The sequence below is a fragment of the Onychostoma macrolepis genome, chromosome 05 (genome assembly GCF_012432095.1).
Source record: "Onychostoma macrolepis isolate SWU-2019 chromosome 05, ASM1243209v1, whole genome shotgun sequence".
Lineage (NCBI taxonomy): Eukaryota > Metazoa > Chordata > Actinopteri > Cypriniformes > Cyprinidae > Onychostoma > Onychostoma macrolepis.
Window position 1 is genome coordinate 27,678,133 of NC_081159.1, and position 21,831 is coordinate 27,699,963.

Consider the following 21,831-nt stretch of genomic DNA (forward strand, 5'->3'; position numbering starts at 1 on the left):
ACATTTGCAGCCAATTGGTTTATTAATTAAAAGTACATTTATAGTAATCGTAGTAGTCTTGTGCAGCCAGCTAATGTCAGGTTCACTTTGTGGTTTATTCTGACTAGAAGGGGTTGAAACTGTGTCTTGTACAAAGCTCTCTGAAATTCCTCTAGTCAAGTGAAAACAAAAGTAGTTGGTGCCATGTCTCGCCAACACAGTTTCAGTAACCTGTTGCCGTCTTGGAAATTATATAATGACAGGGTTTATCAGTGTGTTCCTATTTCCAAGTTGGAAGTCCAACCTCCGGCGAAGTTCCAGTGGTTATTTTGTTCTAAATCACATCATTACGGTGTTTACCAGCAGTGGCTAACTGGATCATGCTTATGAATGATATTCAAGTTCTTTTTACACATTACATAATTGATTATATATATTCTAGAATATGAAGATGCCCTTAAATAAGGCTATAACATAATAGGGCTTTATTGCTGTGTCTAAAAAAGAACACCCTTTCACTCACTCAAATGGCATACAGAGCTGCTCAGACTGAGACTCTAAAAGAAGATCATGATTAGCTTCATAGTTTGCCTCTGTTATTTCTTATGGTCGGTTAGGATACAGTAAGATTACACAACAACACGAAAAAGAAGTATCTTCAAGTAATGTTTAGGCCTACCACAGACCTTACTACACTAATAAAACCAAAACAACTATTCTATAATAGAAAATATTGATTAAATGTTCTGTAGCTAGTTATCCTACAGGACCACAAACTGACCTACTCAATTTTGCCTTGAAGAAGAAGATTAGAAGAATGGGCTTTGAAAGGCATGTGAAACGGACTGTCTCATTAAATAGGAATGCATGCCCTCTGCTGGTCATAATATCATAACACTGGTTTTATTAATGTAACAATGTGTGAGGAAAATGGTTACTTTTTGACTGCAAAAAGCCATACTCTTCACTCACTCTGTCTTGACTACTAATAAACAATGATTAGCAAGCTAAATTTATCAAAGTGTCATCATTAGCTCATCATCATTATACGTTATCTATAATAATCTATGAAAAAAAACTATAAATGATTAACATAATCAACCTGCTGTGATTTTTATTGTGTTCTTTTAAAATTAAACTTCTTTTAGGAGTCAATAATTTAATTAAATTGTGAAGTTATATTTTTAATGACAAATATTTTAGTAATTATTCTGACTAATATACCACTGTAAGTAACAATCTAAATGGTACACAGAAGAATCGGCGTAATAAAATATCTTTTTCAAATTCAAAGTAAAGGTTATGTTCACACTTGGCGTCTTTTTTTAAGCTGCCGGCGTCTGTTTTACATTATAATCCTATGGAAGTAAACTGTGTTTTTAAAAATGTCCCGAGCGCTTTTTAAGACGCCACCTTTTTCTGCAGCTCAGAGCGTCTTTTCAAGTTGAAAAAGAGTTCAATTTTTCTGAAAAAACGTCCTACGTCAAGCGCCTTTTTGACAGCTGACCAATGACAAGCGTTAATGTTTAATGTGTTTCAATTAAAACAGTCCCATAGAAACGCGCCTGAGTTCCTGCAGCACCCAATGGCAGCACGCGTTACAGCAGCACGCATGACGGAAGTCGTCACTGAACGTCAATAGCAAATATTATGACGCTTGGGGAATTTGTTAGCGCTGTGTGTTAGTTTTATGATATAGTTAATTACACAGCTGCCGTACGCTAGGTTAGTGTGCAGTCAGTTTGCACTGGAAATCTCTCCATCAGTCTGAGTGTGGGTCTGACGGCTCGCCGGAAATGACTTTTACTGGCTTAAAGAAATCACATCCGACCTGTGCATCATGAGGATGGATCGGCGAGTATTAGTGATATAACATCACACCCTCAACGCCGGAGACGTCCTTTAGCTGGGACTGACAGTTGTAAACGGGAACGCGATATAGGTACTGCTTTTTGAAACATGTCTGACTTGCTCTTGATTTATTTGTTTTCGTTTCGAGGGCCTTCGAAAGTCTGGCATGCGCGAGGAGCCTGTTCATTGACATCATTATGCATAAGACCTATACATAAAAAAAAAAAAAAAAATGTTTTGAAGCAAGAATATTTTCTTTGATGGATTATATACCAAAGGTGGTCTAGTAATATGTTTCTGATTAGTGTGAGGAGGATATTTCCGACGAGACCTGTTTGTTTTCATTCATTCATGTGATTCTGGACACATTATTCTAGCTGGTGTTTTAATATAACGCGATTTATGTAAATAAATTGAAATGTACAGGTGCATCTCAATAAATTAGAATGTCGTGGAAAAGTTCATTTATTTCTGTAGTTCAACTCAAATTGTGAAACTCGTGTATTAAATAAATTCAATGCACACAGACTGAAGTAGTTTAAGTCTTTGGTTCTTTTAATTGTGATGATTTTGGCTCACATTTAACAAAAACCCACCAATTCACTATCTCAACAAATTAGAATACTTCATAAGACCAATAAAAAAACATTTTTAGTGAGTTGTTGGCCTTCTGGAAAGTATGTTCATGTTCTGTATATGTACTCAATACTTGGTAGGGGCTCCTTTTGCTTTAATTACTGCCTCAATTCGGCGTGGCATGGAGGTGATCAGTTTGTGGCACTGCTGAGGTGGTATGGAAGCCCAGGTTTCTTTGACAGTGGCCTTCAGCTCATCTGCATTTTTTGGTCTCTTGTTTCTCATTTTCCTCTTGACAATACGTTCAGGTCTGGTGAGTTTGGTGGTCATTTAACCAACTTTTGGTGCTTTTGGCAGTGTGGGCAGGTGAAGGAAGGAAGCATGAAGTGCTCCAAAATTTCTTGGTAAACGGGTGCAGTGACTTTGGTTTTCAAACAACACAATGCACCAACACCAGCAGATGACACTGCACCCCAAATCATCACAGACTGTGGAAACTTAACACTGGACTTCAAGCAACTTGGGCTATGAGCTTCTCCACCCTTCCTCCAGACTCTAGGACCTTGGTTTCCAAATGAAATCCAAAACTTGCTCTCATCTGAAAAGAGACTTTGGACCACTGAGCAACAGTCCAGTTCTTCTTCTCCTTAGCCCAGATAAGATGCCTCTGATGTTGTCTGTGGTTCAGGAGTGACTTAACAAGAGGAATACGACAACTGTAGCCAAATTCCTTGATACGTCTGTGTGTGGTGGCTCTTGATGCCTTGACCCCAGCCTCAGTTCATTCCTTGTGAAGTTCACTCAAATTTTTGAATCGATTTTGCTTGACAATCCTCATAAAGCTGCGGTTCTCTCGGTTGGTTGTGCATCTTTTTCTTCCACACTTTTTCCTTCCACTCAACTTTCTGTTAACATGCTTGGATACAGCACTCTGTGAACAGCCAGCTTCTTTGGCAATGAATGTTTGTGGCTTACCCTCCTTGTGAAGGGTGTCAATGATTGTCTTCTGGACAACTGTCAGATCAGCAGTCTTCCTCATGATTGTGTAGCCTAGTGAACCAAACTGAGAGACCATTTTGAAGGCTCAGGAAACCTTTGCAGGTGTTTGACTTGATTAGCTGATTGGCATGTCACCATATTCTAATTTGTTGAGAATTGGTGGGTTTTAGTTAAATGTGAGCTAAAATCATCACAATTAAAAGAACCAAAGACTTAAACTACTTCAGTCTGTGTGCATTGAATTTATTTAATACGAGTTTCACAATTTGAGTTGAATTACTGAAATAAATGAACTTTTCCATGACATTCTAATTTATTGAGATGCACCTGTATGTGCACGTATAGACAGTTCAGTACAATTTTGGTATAGTTTGAAGTTCCTTGGAATTGTATGTAAATACCAAGGTATATTAATTTTAATAATTCAGTACCATGTTACGTATCAAAGTAATGGTATTACCACCTCTTGTATTGAGAGTATCATGTAAATACATGGTGTATAAATATATTAATCATTCAGTACCATGATATTACTATCTGAGACCTTACATTTTGTAAATAGCAGGGTACAATATATACAATATACCAAAGAATGGACACAAGTAATATTAAATTTACCATGTGTAATTCATGTTATGACTTGTGACTTAATCGGTTGCTGATCTGATATATTCTCTCCCATCAGTCCCTTTAAAAGATGTTGTCCAATCCTCCGGCTGAGCAGAAAGGTACAGAGCAGGTGCCTGCGTCTGCGGCTGGTCCATGCCATCGTGCTGCTCTTTCTCCACTGTATCAGGAACAGCTGGCCATAGGATGCAGAGAAACCAGCAGGGAGGAAACTGAATCTGGTGAAAAAACACAACCCTCAGACTTTGAGAAGGGCTTGTTGAAGGAAGTTCGTCTGGAAAATGAAGGAGCTCCGAGACAGATGACGTTTGATCCAAAAAGTAGTAACTTCAGAGTTAATTCTAGTTCGACTCGCATACACATGTGTAATCAGCAAGGTAATGTTGAATATGTGGTCAAATCTGCAGTGTTCACCCTAAGTTTGGTTTCAATAAAGCAAATCATATTTCCCCTTGCTACCTGAGAAACACCTATGTTCATTATTATTTTGTTTTTTAATTCTATAAAAATTAAAAGTAATCTAATGTGCAACAGTTAATTTCTTTATTATGCTATGTGTCACAGTATCATAAATCACCTCTTGGTGGGTGTTTTATTTTAAACGCCAAATAAAAACATTAGAATAATAAATATATACCTACACTACGGTTCAAATCTTTTAGGTCAATAAGATTTTTAAATGTTTTCTCAAAATGCTCCATTTATTTGATTAAAATATTGTAAAAGCGGTAATATTTCATCTTTTTACCTTAATTCTTTAAAGAAATTGGTTCCAAATGGAATCAAAACAATCTTTTGGTGTCTAGTCAAGTTATGTTTGATCAACATCTCCTTTGCAGAGGCCAAGTTTAGAGATCAACGATGGACACCTGCCACCTTCAATACATCTCCTCCAGCTGGACCATCAGGAGAGCAGCTTGGAGTTCTGGAAAGATTTCTTGTGTCCCATCAAACTGAGATGAAGCGTCTGCTGACTGATACCTTTGGATCTCTGACCCAGCATCTTGAGGCAGTGGAGAGGAGGATGGACCAGCTGTGTTCACAGAGCAGTGCACATACTCGCAGTTTAGCTCAGCTGCACAGTAAAGTTGGCCAGCTGGGAAGAGACTTGTCCTTTGGCTGTCCAAATACTCTAAGTGTTTCATCAGCTTGCAGTCGTGGTAAATGTTCATGTTGGCATAATAAACCTATTCATGTAAATTAATTATAAAGTAATTTGAAGCTAATTACATATCATTCCAAATGCTGTGATGATGTGTTGAGCGAAGTATTCTTTCCTATATTTCCCAATGTAACATGAAGTTGCAGTGGGAAAAAAAAAAAAAAAACTTGTCCTTTTAATGGCTAACATCATTTAGTTTATATTAAAGCCACAAACCATGATTTGCTATTGCTTTTTATAGTTAGGTGGTATTAGGAGGACAGGGCGTTCTCGTTCTGGAGAGCAATTTATTGGGCAAAAAATTGGATTCAACATCAAGTCAGTAGTATATTTGGAAGAGAAATTCTTCCAGGTGTTTACTAAAAGATAATTTAGTCAACTTTTAGGAGTACAGCAAAGAGACAGATTAACTTTGATTTGATTTGATTTTTTTTGTGCTTGCAGGAGTGCATGCAGAAGTGCCAAAAGACTACAAAGGAATCATTTCAAATATCTCCTCTCTAGAATCTAGGAAGGACTCTGTGTGTTCTTGGGCAATGTCAACTCCTTTCCAGCCAAGCCAAATTCCTGATCATAAGTCTGAGGACCTAAGCTGTCAAGATCTAAGTGGAAATTGTAGCAGCACCAGTTCATCATGTGGAATTCTAAGAACATGCTGTTCAGGACAAAAAGACAATTGTTTGCAGAGTAACTACTCGCCCATTTCAGATTTTGAAGACCTGGAGATGGAACTGGAAGCTGAGAAGGACCGAGTCGCGTTAAACTTATTAGTCGATTCTGTGCTTAGCAGCTCAGATGACAATGGCAGTCGGGGACTTCCTTGTAATCAAGAAGTACTATCCTCTGATAGTGTGGGGAATAATAAAACTGGTCAGGAAGGAGAAGACACCTTGAATAATCAGTGTTTACATGTTCCTGAAAACCCTCTGGTGCCTTCCGTTCAGTTTCTCAGATCTTCAGCTCCTAGTGGCTTAAAGTCAAACACTAATACATTTAATCTTTGTTCATTTGCAAAAGCAGTGAACTCAAAGCCCTCTGACGAGTCTGAAAAAATCCAGCAGCAGTCCTTTAGTCAAATTACCTTCCCTTTCTCCACTAAGCTGCTAGGAGCACAACCCAACCCTGATAAATCAAAGGGTTGTTCAGTTCTCTTTCCGACTTCTAATAAGAAAGAAGAAACAATCTTGGACAAGATTAAAATGAATGGTCTTTTTCACTCTACTACTACCTCATTGAGTAATAGTACTTCAGTCTTGGATCACGTCCATACGTCAAGGGATGTAGATGAATTGACAGGGACAAATGCTGGAGATTCTGACGAGAGCACAAAGATGGTTAATAAGGGACAAAGCGTTGATTGTCAGCTCTCAAATATATCACACTCAAAGGATAGCCCTTTTCAAGGGTCATCAATCCTGCCATACTGTGAAATTGCTTTGCCAAACCAACTGGTAAAAGGTGTAGGTGACCAAAAATCACTAGGTTCGCTTTTGACATTTTATCAAACACACTCCAGTTCCCATCTCTTGGCCCCAAGAAATAGGTCCTCCAAACCATTTTTAGAAAGCGATACTACCAAACTGTTGAATCAGCTCTCAGATACCGCCTATCGCTTGGTATCCAGAAGCTGTTCCTCGGCCGACTTGGACAGATGGACTGGTTGCAGCAGAACTGGATCCAAACTCAAACACTGTAGTGGAAAGAAACATCACCTTCCTGGATTTCCCGCTCTTAAAGTTGGAGAAACCCTTTCTTTTTCCTTCTTTGAGCGTGCAGGAGGGATATCCAAACACTGGCAGCCAATTCTTGAGGACTTGATACTTCCTGTCTCTCCTCGATTGACTGGTACACTAGCTTGTCCTTCAGATGCTTTACCTATCCACCTGGATAAAGACTCTGCAAGTTGTCCTAGCTTATCTCAACTTCTTCGCCCCATCAGTCCGCCTTTGTCTACTTTTAGCAAAGGGAGCTTCTCTGGGGCAGGTGTTAGTACCGTCCTGGCTTTATCTTCTCCAGCTTCCTTCAGAATGTGGTTTCGACACAGGCGGATCAACTTTCCTTTTATGCAGTTGTCACGTCCTGGTATCCATACGGTTGTGAGTCGGATTTTGGGGAGGCGCAAGTGTCATCCTTTTCGACCTCTGGTTGACTTCACAGCCCCACCAGGCGTAGACAACGATCACCAGTGAGTTAAAACTGTTGAAGTTAAAACTTTGTTTTGCATGTTTTGATTGCAAGGAAATTGGTTTACATAATCAGTGGTGAATGTCAGTTTTTACCTGCATGCTGCTTGCACTTACAATTCAACCCATTTTGATCTATATCTTTTCATTGATAGCTATATACGCCGATCCAGTCAAGAAGCTACACCCAGCAGGAAAAGAGCTTCAGCACGGTGGGCATATCCCCCTGCATCTTTCGCATTTTAGCCAATCTATTCAATGAAAATAAGTTTAATCAGCCTTTGCTAACCATTTCAGGTTGAAGGTGAAGTGCATAATTTTAGCTCAACTAGCAACACAAAATCGAATGGCTGAAAAGCTTTCCAAACCTATGGAAATCTACAGTGACTTGTCTTTTTGAAACTCATTTTCTGGCATCTATGGGTTTCATGTGTTTGGAATGCAAGCATCATTATTATTATTACTTCAACTACACTTACAGATATCAAACTTTGCGTTTTTGCTGCATACATGAATGACATGCTTGTGTGGCTTGGTGTGTTTGAACTGTGCTATTACTTTTCTAAGTGACTGAGTGTACGATTTTCAGATATATATATATATTTATTTATTTATTTATTTATTTATATATATATATATTTTTTTTTTTAAACGAAGAAGTGACCAAGCCAAGATATCATAGAGACCTGAATGTGGATTGTTTTGGGGTGGGCCAATAAAAAACCACCCACAACACCCTGGAAACCACCCAGAACATCTTTGACCAAGTGCGATAAGATTTCTAGTTACAGCTTGTCTGTCCACACCAGTTGCGACATACAAGATATGCAAATCAATCACAACCAATTAGAAGAGCATGTGGGCGGGCTCTCTGGAACTCTAACCCTTCCAATGAAATAGATGTTTATTTTGTTATTTTCCTTTATTATTTCCTTTCCAAGGTCTGAGGTAAATTATTCATTGTCTCTTTAATTTGGGCTGTCGTAGTCAAATAAAACCATTTTTATACAAAACATAGTCAATACCTGAGATGTCACTCATGATAGAAACCGTTCCAAAAATAGAATTCCCTGTCGCTCGTTGTGTATCGCTGACAAGTCTGGTTACACCAAAAACTTTTATTAACATGGAAAATACATTATTCATGTTGCGGCATTGCATCGTAAATCGTAAACAAAAAATCTATTTTTTTCTATTCAGTTTGATGCTGCTAGTGGTGCAGAAATTACTCACTTCACCTCAAAGCGACCTACATAATAAAATATGAGTGTAACAATAAAATCTTTCTTTTTAGACATTCTGATTTGTGATTGTTGTCAGGTTTGAAGCATGAAGGCAATCCAATTTTACAATTCATAGATATCTACACTTCTAAGCTGATCATTTAATCGTGTACTGTAGATGTTGACTGATGTTATATTAGCAATAACCTGGTGTTCTCTAAAATGCTTGCTGGTTTCACTGTGTATAGGAAAGCCACCTCATCCCTATCAGTGTGTCATGTGTCAAAACATCGCCTCACACCAGAAAGGAGCCTAGATCACCCCTCTCGACACAGTATCAGCCCCAAATCGGTGCGATTGGATGGATCCCCCACTGAATCTGTGGGGAAATCTTTTGCTATCGCCAGTGCAAATGTCAAATACCCTGGTTTGCATAATAGGGGCACATCTACAGAAATGAACCAGGTATTACAGTATTTCATCTCTTTTAGCATTTGAAATAATAGTTTTGGAAGAATTTGAGTTTCCTCAAGCCTAGACATTCATCTTTCTTTAGGTGGAGCTCTATGAGACTAATAGTGAAGCTCAAGGAGGTCAACGTTCCAAAAGGGTCTCTCAAATTCGTATTCGTAAGACTGTTCCCAAACCAGATAACAACCTTACTCCAATGGGACTCCCCAAACCAAAGAGGTGAGCATTCAACTGAGTCTTAGAACTGGTGTATATGTAAATTTTAACAGTTGCTACAATTCTTGTAATTGCTGTATATTTTTGAAAGGGTTATGAACTGAGAACCAAAATTCCCTTGATCTTTTGACATAATAAGAGGTCATTGTATTATTAAAAACATCCTGGGAGTTTCAGAACTCAAAACTTTTTTTTTAGTCTAAAAAAGGCTTATGTTGAAGCCAGTCTGCCAAAATGACAGCTTGTGGAATGTTCAACTCTATGATGTAATAGTGTGGATAAGCACCGCCTCCGCAGAGGAAGATCAGCGCCTGCTTCTACATTACTGCCTGTTTAGCCCCGCCCACCGTTTCATGCACGCAGTGTAAATATAATGAGAGGCAAACGTAGGTCTACGCAGAAACCAAACGATAAAGATGGCTGAGAAGACAAGATGCTGTGCAGTGCCAAGTTGTGGAAAAAGTTTTGCATTGCCTTCCTTCTGATCCCCACGTTAGTAAAGAGTGAATTAACTTTATTTTTAATGAAGTTTCAGACCACATCAGTAAGAACTTGGTCCTTTGTTCACTTCGTTTTAAAGCGGATTCGTTTACAAACAACACTCAATTCGATGATTTAGATGACAGAAAGATTTAAACTGAAAGACGATGCTGTGTCGACTATACTGGATCTGACAGTAATGTCGCAACCCACAAGTGTGAGAAACCGTTTTCATTACGTGGGCACTATTGCTTCGTTAAACAGATTGTTTGATATGTACTGAGTATTTTTAACCTAAATCACAGCAAGGTCATTCCGTGTCAAATCAACCAAATTTCAGAAATTTTCCCGGCTCAAATTTTTTATTTTGCTAATATTTTTTCTGAAAATAGATAAACGTGTATAGTGATGATAGCCATGATGATAATGGCAATTTTCACCTGAGATTCAGAGCCAAATTACAGGAGGTTAAAAATTACTTCAGAAAGATGGCAGCATCACGATATTATTTTTACACAGAGATGAGTAGATCTGTTAGTAAAATATGTTGACTTTAGCAATCTTTGTTGCATTATGTGCCAATGGTGACCATTCAAAAATGGAGAAACGGCACTTTTCAAGTTTTTTTCTCCAAAATATGCATGCCTGTAACTCAAGAATTATTAAAGATATCTTAATGCCCTTTTAGATATTGGGTCTTAACAAACTTTCCTTTTGGCATCTTCATTCTTAAGGCCCTATACGGTTCGGTTCCAAAGATATTGGAATTTAAAGATGGCTCCCAGATTAAATTGTTAATGTACATATTTTCAGTGGTCAAAAACCAAATGTCGGTCAATTTGCAAAAATATGATACTTCTATTCTTTTAAAGAGGAATGTCTGAAGAACAAATAAAGTTGAAACTAGAGATGTATCTTGTTTACTTCTGTCAAAGCAACTGCATTGGATATGCCTATCTGAGTGCCATAATTATTCTTTTTCCAAAGTTTGCATGCCTATAACTCAAGAAATATTAAAGATATCGCAATATGATTTTAGATTCTAGTTCTTAATAAACTTTTCTTTTGGAATCTTCATTTTCAAGGCCCTACATTTTTCAGTCCCAGAGATACGGGGACCTCAATGAGGCTCCATTTTCAGATTGTTGAATATTACCTATTTTAGTGACTGAAAAGCAAATGTTGGTCACTTTGTATAAAGCTGATACTTGTGTTTAAAGCAGAATGTCTGAAGAATAAGTAATGTTGAAACTAGGAATGATGTTTGAAAGAATTCCTGATGAAGGTCGTGTGAACGAAACGTCATTGTTAATAAATATTTTGATACCTTTTACATAGATAGTGTGCGGGATTTGTTTTTGTTTTTTAGTTTTTGACCTGGCTGGTGTTTTGTTTCCAACGCACCTATTTATTGCCGTCAGGTGTGCGGACGTTAATTGTTAATTGAAATAACACAAGAAGCAAAATGCAAAACTGGTCTTTAGGAAACTTAACGGCTAAACTAAAAGTGCTTAAAATTGTGATACTTACAACATTGATTAAAACATTGATTATTATAAATATTCTGTGTTGCATCCAATAAGGCTGAAGAAAAAGGAATTCAGTTTGGAGGAGATTTATACCAACAAGAATTACAAGTCTCCAACCCCTAACAGGTTTGTTGTTGCAACTTTTATTTATTAATTTCTTTTAATCTTTTGTGTTATTCTGGAAGTCATTCAGCTTTTTCTGCTTTTCATTCACGCAGAAGCCTGGAGACGATATTTGAAGAACCAAAAGAGAAGAACGGCTCTTTGGTATGCATCGGTCATCAGAAAAGAAAGCGAGTTCTAGACTTCCCAGATTTCACACTGCCTCGGAAACGCAAGGCTAAAACTAACCTGGGTCCGCTGCGTGTGAAGGGGCCACGAGGAAGGGCTCGTAGGGGAAGACAGGACGACGTTGACCTTGATGTATTGCTGATCGAGAAGCTCACAGAACTGGAAGACTACTTTTCTCGCCAAGGCCTGGAGGTTTAAGCTCTGTTTTTCACAAATCTATTCTTAGTTCTTGTGAACAGTTGATCAATTACCAAAAATTTTGGTTTTAATCTTTGCCTAATCAAGGAAAGAATTTGCGCTTCACACGCCATTGTTTACAGAAAGGCTAGCAATAGAGTGAAAAGAAAAAAAACAAAACATTTTCTTGTAGCATTTACAGTTGAAACTTAAAGCGTGTGAAGCAGGTTGACACAAAAGACATTTGAGCTCTGTCTGTGTGTGTGTGTGTGTGTGTGTGTGTGTGTGTGCGCGTGCAAATAATATAAGCACATTATAGTAAACCTTCACCTGAGCACTTTCTGATTCCTCACAATGTGACTGCTGCAACCTAGATGTGTTTTTCTTGCATTTGTAACATATTGCTAACTAACACGTTCCTATCTGTCATTTTCTGATGAAAAAATGAGTGTGGGAATAATAATTAATGATCCATTGGTTTAAGCCCTTCAAGGTCTCTGAAACAAGGAGGTGCTCATCCTTGACTACTAATGACCTATGAAATTGGCAGCTTAGATTTGATAATTACAGTTCCATTTTTGTTTTCCATATGTATTTACAGCTTTATAAATAAAAATACTAAGGGATTTGTGGCCAAAAACAAGACTACAAAAAACTATTTTAAGTTTTTCTTTTCTTTTAAATAAATCCTTTAAGGTACAGTGCTGTTTGATCACTATATTCTTAGGATGTGATATTTATTCACCCTTCATGTCATTCCAAACCTGTATGACTTTCTTCTTCACAATGCAAAAAGATATAAATATCCATATAATGAAAGTAAACGGAACCCAGCATTGTTCTGAACCTTATTATTTGGACAAAAACAGTTGCAACATACTTCAAAATATCTTCTTTTGTGTTCCACAGAATAAATTAATTCATGCAGGTTTGAGATGAGATGAGGGTGAGTAAAGAATGACAGTAACTCAATTTTATAAAAAGTCCCTTAAGTTATTTAATTTTTATAGCCTGGACAACATTCTGAGACCTCGAACACGGGATAGATGAGCCGTTGGGTTGTGTTTGAGAAAAATGGGAGGGAAAAACCACTTTTCTTTTGTTAGATGTGAAATTGCTTTTATTCATCACAAACTTTTGGATTATATTTACTTATCCGAAACAGAGCTGTGATATACATGTTTGCCGTGAATCCATGCTTCTTTTTTGCTGGCTTAATATCTGGTTGAGAAAATTGAAGTGTTTGGTGAAACCCACTTTCTACTTTTTTGATCTGGCATTTATTGGGTGTTATATGCAGCTAATAAAGTGATATGCTGGCCAGGTAAGACACATTTTTTTTAGTTTAATTCCATTGTGCAATATACTGCCACAACTTTATTCTCATTTTTTGAGGATGAAACCAAGGTAATATTTTTTGTTTTGATGTGATATGTTGTGTCATTTTTCATTGCTTTTTGTTTTGTTTAATGGAAAACTTTTACAATCAATTATAATGTAGCCTTGGACCTATTACCTAAAGCTTTGTGTTTATAACTCAACCTATAGACATGTATTGTCTCTTTGAATCACTTTGAAGTGTTAGAATTGTACTCGCAGGAACACATTTAAAAAAGGCTATTCTGTGCTATTCTTAGTTATGCGGTGAAACCAGCTCTTTGATCTTTTTTTCTCGATGGAAATATTCCCATTTGTATTTCCGTATCACACTTACAGTGTTACAGATACTGCTGCTGTTGTGATTCTCTTTGAGCTCACCAACAGACCAACACTACGTTTTGCTTGATTGCTGTCAATGTGATTTTATATATATTTTATGAATAAAATGGTGTTAACTAAGATTCAGTGTCATGCTTGGGTGATTTACTGAAATCAGTGATTAATCTTTTTAATGACGAATAATAAAAATGAAAATGTCAAATAACTGAAATGAATATAAAAAAACTTCTTTTTTTCTCCTTTGTTTTCTTTCTTTTTCCTGCCATGTTGATGTTTCCAAACAGAAACGTCCACTTTTCTGTCCCTAGACTTTACAGAAATATTACAATCGAAATACGCACATTTTTTTTATATGTGACCCTGGACCACAAAACTAGTCTTAAGTCGCTGGGGTATATTTGTAGCAATAGCCAAAAATACATTGTATGGGTAAAAATTATAGATTTTTCTTTTATGCCAAAAATCATTAGGATATTAAGTAAAGATCATGTTCCATGAAGATATTTTGTACATTTACTACTGTAAATATATCAAAACTTCATTTTTGATCAGTAGTATGCATTGCTAAGAACTTCATTTGGACAACTTTAATGGCGATTTTTTTTTTTTTTGCACCCTCAGATTCCAGATTTTCAAATAGTTGTATCTCAGCCAAATATTGTCCTATCATAACAAACTATACATCAATGGAAAGCTTATTTATTCAGCTTTCAGATGATGTATAAATCTCAATTTCGAAAAATTTACACTTAAGACTGGTTTTGTGGTCCAGGGCCACATATTTTAAAATGAAACAATATGTTATTTGAACAATTACACCTTCCTGAGCCATCAATGTGGCATTATTATTTTTTAAATTAATTATAAAGAATTCCAAGTACCACAAAACTGCTTGTCCCCACAGCCATGTACAGAGGGAAAGTGCTTTATTTTGAGGTCAAAAACAGGATTTTCTACCATTTAAATTACAAAAGTCTATTCATAACTATCAAATATATGATATACAGTGGGAACGGAAAGTATTCAGAAAATAAAGCACTTTCCCTCATAATACAACAAAATGCCCAAAAAATATTATAAAATATATAATGAAAATAGTGGTCCCCTGGAGTTGTCACTGGTGTTACCGCTTAACAAAAGTCTTTTATTCTGGAATAAAAAAATCACACTGATGACATCACTCGACTTCCTCCTTCCTATTTTCTAAAGATCTATGAAAAGAAGCCCGTGTTTTTTTGAGAAAATGAGTAATTGAGTAATTACCATGAGTAATTGAGAAAATTTCTCATAACTGAAAAGAAGCAGTGGCCTACTGTTTCTTTTCAGTTATGAGAAATTTTCTCAATTATCTCATGATTTCATATGAAGCTTTTAGTTGATGTCACTGGTATGACCTATTTATTGTTAGGGAATTGTCAAAAAAACTATAATACAAATGGATTAAACTACATAATTTAGTGAGTATCACTGGTGTCACTGGTGTTCAGTGTTGGGGGTAACGCATTACAAGTAACGTGAGTTACGTAATATTACTTTTTTCAAGTAACTAGTAAAGTAACGCATTACTTTTTATTTTACAAGAAAATATCTGAGTTACTTTTTCAAAAAAGTAACGCAACTTACTTTTTTCCCATTTATTGACTGACAGTGCGCTGTGTGAACACGATGTCACTGTAGTTCTAGACTAAATGTGATTCTGCATTAATTCATCCCACTCGCAAAAAAACTGATTTAGTATTCATCAAAATGAATTAAAACAGTGAAATGCAAACTCAGAATATGACGCAAACCTGCAATAATTAAATATGTTAAACAACATGAATGTATCTAATCCCATTTTATTAACCAGTGCCTTTGCTGCTGACCTTTGATGATCCAGTTCAACCATACTAATAAGCAAAAATGACTTTACATAAACTAACAATTGTGCTTCATTGTTTTTTTTTTATTGCTGAAGAGTGTTGAACCTTCTTCTCCTGCGTTCTACTGTACAGACGTGAATTTACTTTTCCTTCAGCCTGAGGTTTATTCATTACACTTTTTGGTGTGAAAGGGCTTTTACATTTGCTATAAATAGAACTTCTTGTGTTAAAAACAATCAAGCCCTGCTCATATTTAAAAAGTAACGCAAAAGTAACGTAACACATTACTTTCCATAAAAAGTAACTAAGTAACATAATTAGTTACTTTTTTAGGGAGTAACGCAATATTGTAATGCATTACTTTTAAAAGTAACTTTCCCCAACACTGCTGGTGTTACCTTCCTTATGGATAACACCAGTGAAGATCAGTATATCAGGTCTAATGTAAGTCACTGGTGTTACTGTGCTGTGTTACTGTACTGTTTTTGTCTGTCACATTAAATAAATAAAACATAATCTCCTTATTTCTTGCATTTTCATTATTTTTCTGTAACACTACATGTGCTGAATTTTTTTTTTAAGAAATAATATTTCATAAAAACTTTTAATATTGCTAATGGTAACACCAGTGACAATAAATGATACATGTGGTCTTGAAATAATTGCACAAAAAAAGCTAAAAAAAAAAAAATTATTAAGCTGTCATTTATATGTATTCATAAAGTCAAAATGTAATCTAATAATGTGGTCTAAGTTTAAATGTAAAAAAAAAAGATTTAAGACATCTTGCCATACCAAAAGTGGAAATGATGACCCCCTTATTTTTCTCAGTAAGGAGTAAACAAAGGAATTACTGTTTCCCCGTTACCGTTACTGACAATAAAATGTGGCGTTATTATAATTTATTATAATATTATAATTTTATTTTTTTCATTTCATCTGAATGGATGCAAAGTGTAGCTGTTTTTGACGTAACGTTACTGTAAACTCTAGTGTGACGGCGCACTACTCACCGTCGCTTAGTCTCACACGCAAAGAAAGATACAGAGCGAGACTAGTCTTTCATAACATGCAGAATTGACGTGCTACATGTAAACGATATTCTTTGTTGTATTTTCCTGTCAAAATAAGGAGTTCCTTTGGAATTCTTCAGCTTTTAAGAACTGCCGGTTTCTCTGGTAGTGGGCGGAACTAATGCGCAAACGACAATCTCATTGGCTGGCGCTCACCTATTATCGTCCCTGGTTTGATTTGAGCAAATCAATTCGAGCGAACGCAGACAACGTGATTAATATTCATGAACCCTGCAAGCTCATTAAAGGGGTCATATGATGCGATTTCAAGTTTTCCTTTCTCTTTGGAGTGTTACAAGCTGTTCGTGCATAGATAAGATCCCTAAAGTTTGCAAAGACAAAGACAAAGTCTCAAACCCAAAGAGATATTCTTTATAAAAGTTAAGACTCGTCCATGCCCCCCTAAAACAGCTCATTCAAACACACCCCCACATGTCTACATCACTATGTGGAAATATTTGCTACTGCCGCCCAAATGTTCACGCAAAGAAAGAAGGCGTGGTTTCAGTAACCGCAGTAGTTGTTGATGCAGCCATGTCAGGGAGGAGACGCTGTGTTTCTAGGTGAAAGCAAAAGCACTTTATGCGGCCTTCCGGAAGTAGATGCAATTAGGAATCATTGGTTAAGATTTTTTTACAACACAACAGCACAACCCAAATGTTTGCATTTGTGCAACGCATTAGGGATAACATGCACTAAGGCTATTTCTAAAAAAACAACAAAAAAAAGGGTCAATTCCAACTTTGCTATGACAATCTGGTGCTTCTGAATCAGTGACTGTAAGTATGTTTTGTTATTAGATCAAATATTTGGAGTTTTGCGCGTAACCTGTGTGTGTGTGTGTGAGAGAGAGAGAGGGGAACAGGGTCACATCACAGGAGTTGTACAGCCAGTCAGAAATTGTCTTAACTGCCCTTGTGTACTGCAAATACATGAGCATCATCACTGTGTCTGTCACGCCACTCTGTTCCCGTTTCGGGCTTGAACTGATAAAACTAGGGATGTGCGGATGGATCCTAAAGTATCAATACTTTCGATACTGATGTTGTATCGAAAGGATCGATCCTCATATAAAAATATCGATTCTAAAGTGCATTTTTTTAACCACAAATTTTATTTATCAAGAAACTTGGTGCATAAAATAAGCTTCTAAGTGGAAAAAATGGACTATATTAGCGAATAATTTGTTGGATAGAGCTATTTCTCCTGCTCATCGGAACACACGCAAATGCTGAAAGACAACCAATCAATAGCCCCTTTCGCACCGCTTTGGTTCCAGAACTAAAAGTACAGTACTAAAGTACTGGGACGATTTTGCGCGAACTATTTCCCAGTACCATTTAAAGGCATTCGCACCGACAGTGGGTACTAATAAGTGACGTAAGCCGGTCGACAGCGACGTCATTTGTGCGCGGCGTTCAACAACGAAAACAAAGAAGAACAACGTTAACAACACGAGGATGGAGGACGCTGTGATCGGAGCTGTGTTTTTGTCTTGCGGGGTTCACAATAATGGACATGGAATGTCGACGTATTGAAAGATCGGAAAGGAGTTCAAAATGTTCAAAAGTGCCGGCACTTCAGCGTCCGTCCATCTATCGCTGTTCTTCATTCTTGCGAAATATAAGTTGATGCAATGTTTACACAGTATGGCTGCGTCCGAAATCGCATACTACTTGTGTAGGTACTACATTTGAATTCGAACGTACTACTCGACCGTTAAAAAAGTACGTTCTATATAGTATGAATGAGGGTAGTATGAATGGAATTCGGACGTACTACATCCGCCATGTTGATGTTGTCACGTGTCATGCGTCTTCACAACAGCGCGCAAATTTAAAGAACCCACTTCACTGCGCGAATATCGTTAGTGATTTAAATTCTTAACGCTTAACGAACCGTCTATTAAAAGAATGCAGCGTTAACAAGCTGATGTACTACATTGAGGTTGACGTTTCATCTGTTTGTTAAACCCTCAACAAGACAGTCGTTTACTTGGATGATGTTAAACAAGTAAGTTACAAGTTAACCACAATGAACATCAAAAATGTTTTTCCCAGAGGTACTTTACACTTGAAGACAGCCGCGTCGCGGCTTTCCGCCATTTTTCGAATATGACGCGGCCTCTCCCGCGGCCTCTTGGGATAGTAAAGTGTCCATCGTATGCCTACTACAGAATTCGGAAGGAAGTAGTAGGTCATCCGGTACTTCGCCTACTATTTTTCGAATACTATGAATTCGGACATACTACTCGCCTCGCATACTGTTTTTCGCATACTATATAGTAGGGAAGTATGCGATTTCGGACGCACCCTATGGCTGCGTCCGAAATCGCATACTACTTGTGTAGGTACTACATTTGAATTCGAACGTACTACTCGACCGTTAAAAAAGTACGTTCTATATAGTATGAATGAGGGTAGTATGAATGGAATTCGGACGTACTACATCCGCCATGTTGATGTTGTCACGTGTCATGCGTCTTCACAACAGCGCCAAAATTTAAAGAGCCCACTTCACTGCGCGAACATCGTTAATGGTTTAAATTTTTACCTCTTAAGGAACCATCTATTTAAAGAAAGCAGCGTTACAAGCTGATGTACTACATTGAGGTTAACCTAACTCCATCTGATCGGTAATGATTAGATATCTTATTACACCCAATTCACACAATCGTTTCATCTGTTTGTTTAACCCTCAACAAGTCAGTGGTTTATTTGGATGACATTAAACAAGTACAAGTTAACCACAATGAACATCAACAATGTTTTTCCCTGAGGTACTTTACACTTAAAGACAGCCGCGTCGCGGCTTTCCGCCATTTTTCGAATATGACACCGCCTCTCCCGCGGCCTCATGGGATAGTAAAGTGTCCATCGTATGCCTACTACAGAATTCGGAAGGAAGTAGTAGGTCATCCGGGTACTTCTCGCCTACTATTTTTCGAATACTATGAATTCGGACATACTACTCGCCTCACATACTGTTTTTCGCATACTATATAGTAGGGAAGTATGCGATTTCGGACGCACCCTATGTGTTTACACGGCGTTTTAAATCATGGCGGGTGAGGGCGTTTTCGTACGCGTTTAGCCAATCAGCGTACACTTACGTCACGATAGTTCCTATACGCACTACCGGCACATCCGGGAACTTAACTGTCAATTTCGTTACCGCCCCTTTTTGGGGGAAAACAAACTAGACTTCCCATAGACTTCAATACAAAATAGCGGCAAAAAGCAACGTCCATACACAGCCGGCAGGCGTGAATAACTTAAGTAATCACTAGGATTAATCATGTCAAGTAATTATATGTCCACCTTGCCTGCCATAGAGCGTGAAAGATACATCCATAAACTTAATTTGGTCAATTTAAAAACTCATTATCCCAGCGTCAAATTGGTGTAACAACCCCACCCAGCGGCCAGAGGTGTCTTGCCGGACATTTACTCGTACCTAATCTAATCACCAGGTAAACCAGTGAATGATTTTACTTCGTATTTGAAAGTAAACATCTTTAAATGTATATATTATGTCCTTATATTTAGAGTACTGAGTGCACTTTTCTGTCCAGCCATACAACTAGCCTGGCTTCGCTTTCGATAGCATCATCCGTAATTCATAATATTTCCATAACAGCAAGATATGGATGATGGTGGCAGGTAGCCTGGGCTAAATTTGGGTTTTTACAAACATTATTGGTGCACCCAACCACACAACAACTCTTTGGCATGTTGTAAGGTTAGTCCACTTCCTCGATCCGATGCTGTATGGCGGTTTGTTTTCCCCCAAAAGTGGGCGTGAACCTGTTCAGAGACATTCTATGACGTTGCGCCGGTTGTGAGTATGGAACTGTTTTAGACGCTACTCTGAAGGAGTAGGATTAGGCCCTTTCGCACCGCAGGAACCTTTTCATAGTACCCGAACTAATTGTGGAACTACCCACTTTTTGGCGCAAAATCGTCCCAGTACTTTAGTACTGTACTTTTAGTTCTGGAACTAAAGCGGTGCGAAAGGGTCTAGTAGGAGCTAATTTAGTTCCTCCAAACGGAGTTCCGGGAACTAAAACAGTTCCTAGTTCCCGCGGTGCGAACACGCCAAAAAGTGGGTAGTTCCACAATTAGTTCGGGTACTATGAAAAGGTTCCTGCGGTGCGAAAGGGCCTAATCACAGACAGCGTTCGCTGCTGACGCACGGCTCAGGCACAGGGCTTGTTCAAATAGGGCTGCTTGTTTCCAATGCAAGTGATCGTTCTGGCGCGTCCTGTAAAGCGCGCTTCAGCTTCGACTCTCTACTTCGCACAAACTACTGGATATGCATCAGTGCACATTTATCTAGGTCAAACGTTTAAACTAACATTGTGGAGCTGTTTTATAATTATAGATTTAATTTTAGAGAAGTCGTGATGATTTGAGAAAGCTAAATTGATCAAACATAGGCTAAGATCAACTCGCTGTCTGCCGCTGGCCGCTTGGTCGTTACTTTAAAAACAAAAACTTACATTTAACGAATAAAAAAATGCTCCAAACGTTTTTCTAAATTAACTTAATAAAATAACGAAACGAAATACAACCACTTTGCCATTTCATACAAAACTGAACTATTTTAATAGCTGAAACAGTAGTAGATAAGCTGTTTTGGGAGAAGGGGGAAAAAGACGGGCTCGGGTCGGACTCGGGCCGAGAATTCTGATGAGCTGTCGGACACGGGCCGGGCTTACTTAAATTTTAGGCCCGTGCAGGGCTCTACAATGAACCCTCCAGGTACCAGCACATGTAGGGATACGAGGGAATGAAACAGCAGACAAAATGGCTAGAAGCAATTAAAATGGATAATTTTAGCGTAGCAGTCACTTTAAGCAGGGCAGAAGGAAAGTCTGTGATTAAGCAAGTTTATAGGAGTAAATGGCAGAAATACTGGAGAAAAGCAAGACATTTTTATAGAATACAAAGTAACATAAAACAAGGTAAAATTAATTCTCATATAAGTAGGGAGGACTTTATTATATATACAAGATTAAGAATGGGTCATACTAATCATAATGCAACACTTAACATAAAACATAATTCTGGTTTATGCAGTGCATGTCAGGAAATGGAAACTGTTGAGCATGTTTTAATTAGATGGGGAAAATAATGAACAGGAAAGAACTGAACTTATTAGAGATATAAAAGCTTTGAGTATTTTACCTTATATAATATTTTAAAGGCAGCAGTAGAATTTAATAAAATAATTACAGCTTTAATGAAGTTCTTGAGAAAAAGCGGTCTAAAGAACAGAATATCTTCCTTGAGTTCCATCTTCGTCACACTCCAGTACAGTAGGTGGCGGTATGCATCTTTCCAGTTGGTTTGCAACCCGCCAATAAATCCACAGAAGAAGAAGAATGAGCAGCAGGGTGCCAGGAGTTCAC

At 37.6% G+C, this 21,831-nt stretch overlaps 1 protein-coding gene across 2 annotated transcripts; it reads left to right on the forward strand.

The window, feature by feature from the left end:
- The first annotated feature begins 1,565 nt into the window (after positions 1-1,565).
- On the forward strand, positions 1,566-12,739 carry wu:fi75a02 (uncharacterized). 2 transcript variants are annotated; one of them, XM_058776817.1, is made up of 9 exons: positions 1,566-1,921; positions 4,091-4,409; positions 4,872-5,192; positions 5,639-7,379; positions 7,533-7,589; positions 8,849-9,065; positions 9,157-9,290; positions 11,351-11,422; positions 11,515-12,739. In XM_058776817.1, the coding sequence occupies exons 2-9, from the start codon at positions 4,103-4,105 to the stop codon at positions 11,783-11,785; spliced, it is 3,120 nt and encodes a 1,039-aa protein (XP_058632800.1). In that variant the 5' UTR covers positions 1,566-1,921; positions 4,091-4,102; the 3' UTR covers positions 11,786-12,739. The 2 variants fall into 2 exon arrangements, with proteins under 2 accessions (XP_058632800.1, XP_058632801.1); XM_058776818.1 differs by lacking the exon at positions 7,533-7,589.
- The last annotated feature ends 9,092 nt before the right edge of the window (positions 12,740-21,831 follow it).

Excerpts from the sequence above, each read along its gene's own strand:
- wu:fi75a02 (XM_058776817.1), top strand. The coding sequence starts at position 4,103 with ATGTTGTCCAATCCTCCGGCTGAGCAGAAAGGTACAGAGCAGGTGCCT. Across the intron at positions 9,066-9,156 it reads CATCTACAGAAATGAACCAG|GTGGAGCTCTATGAGACTAA; the intron begins GTATTACAGTAT and ends ATCTTTCTTTAG. Across the intron at positions 11,423-11,514 it reads AAGTCTCCAACCCCTAACAG|AAGCCTGGAGACGATATTTG; the intron begins GTTTGTTGTTGC and ends TCATTCACGCAG.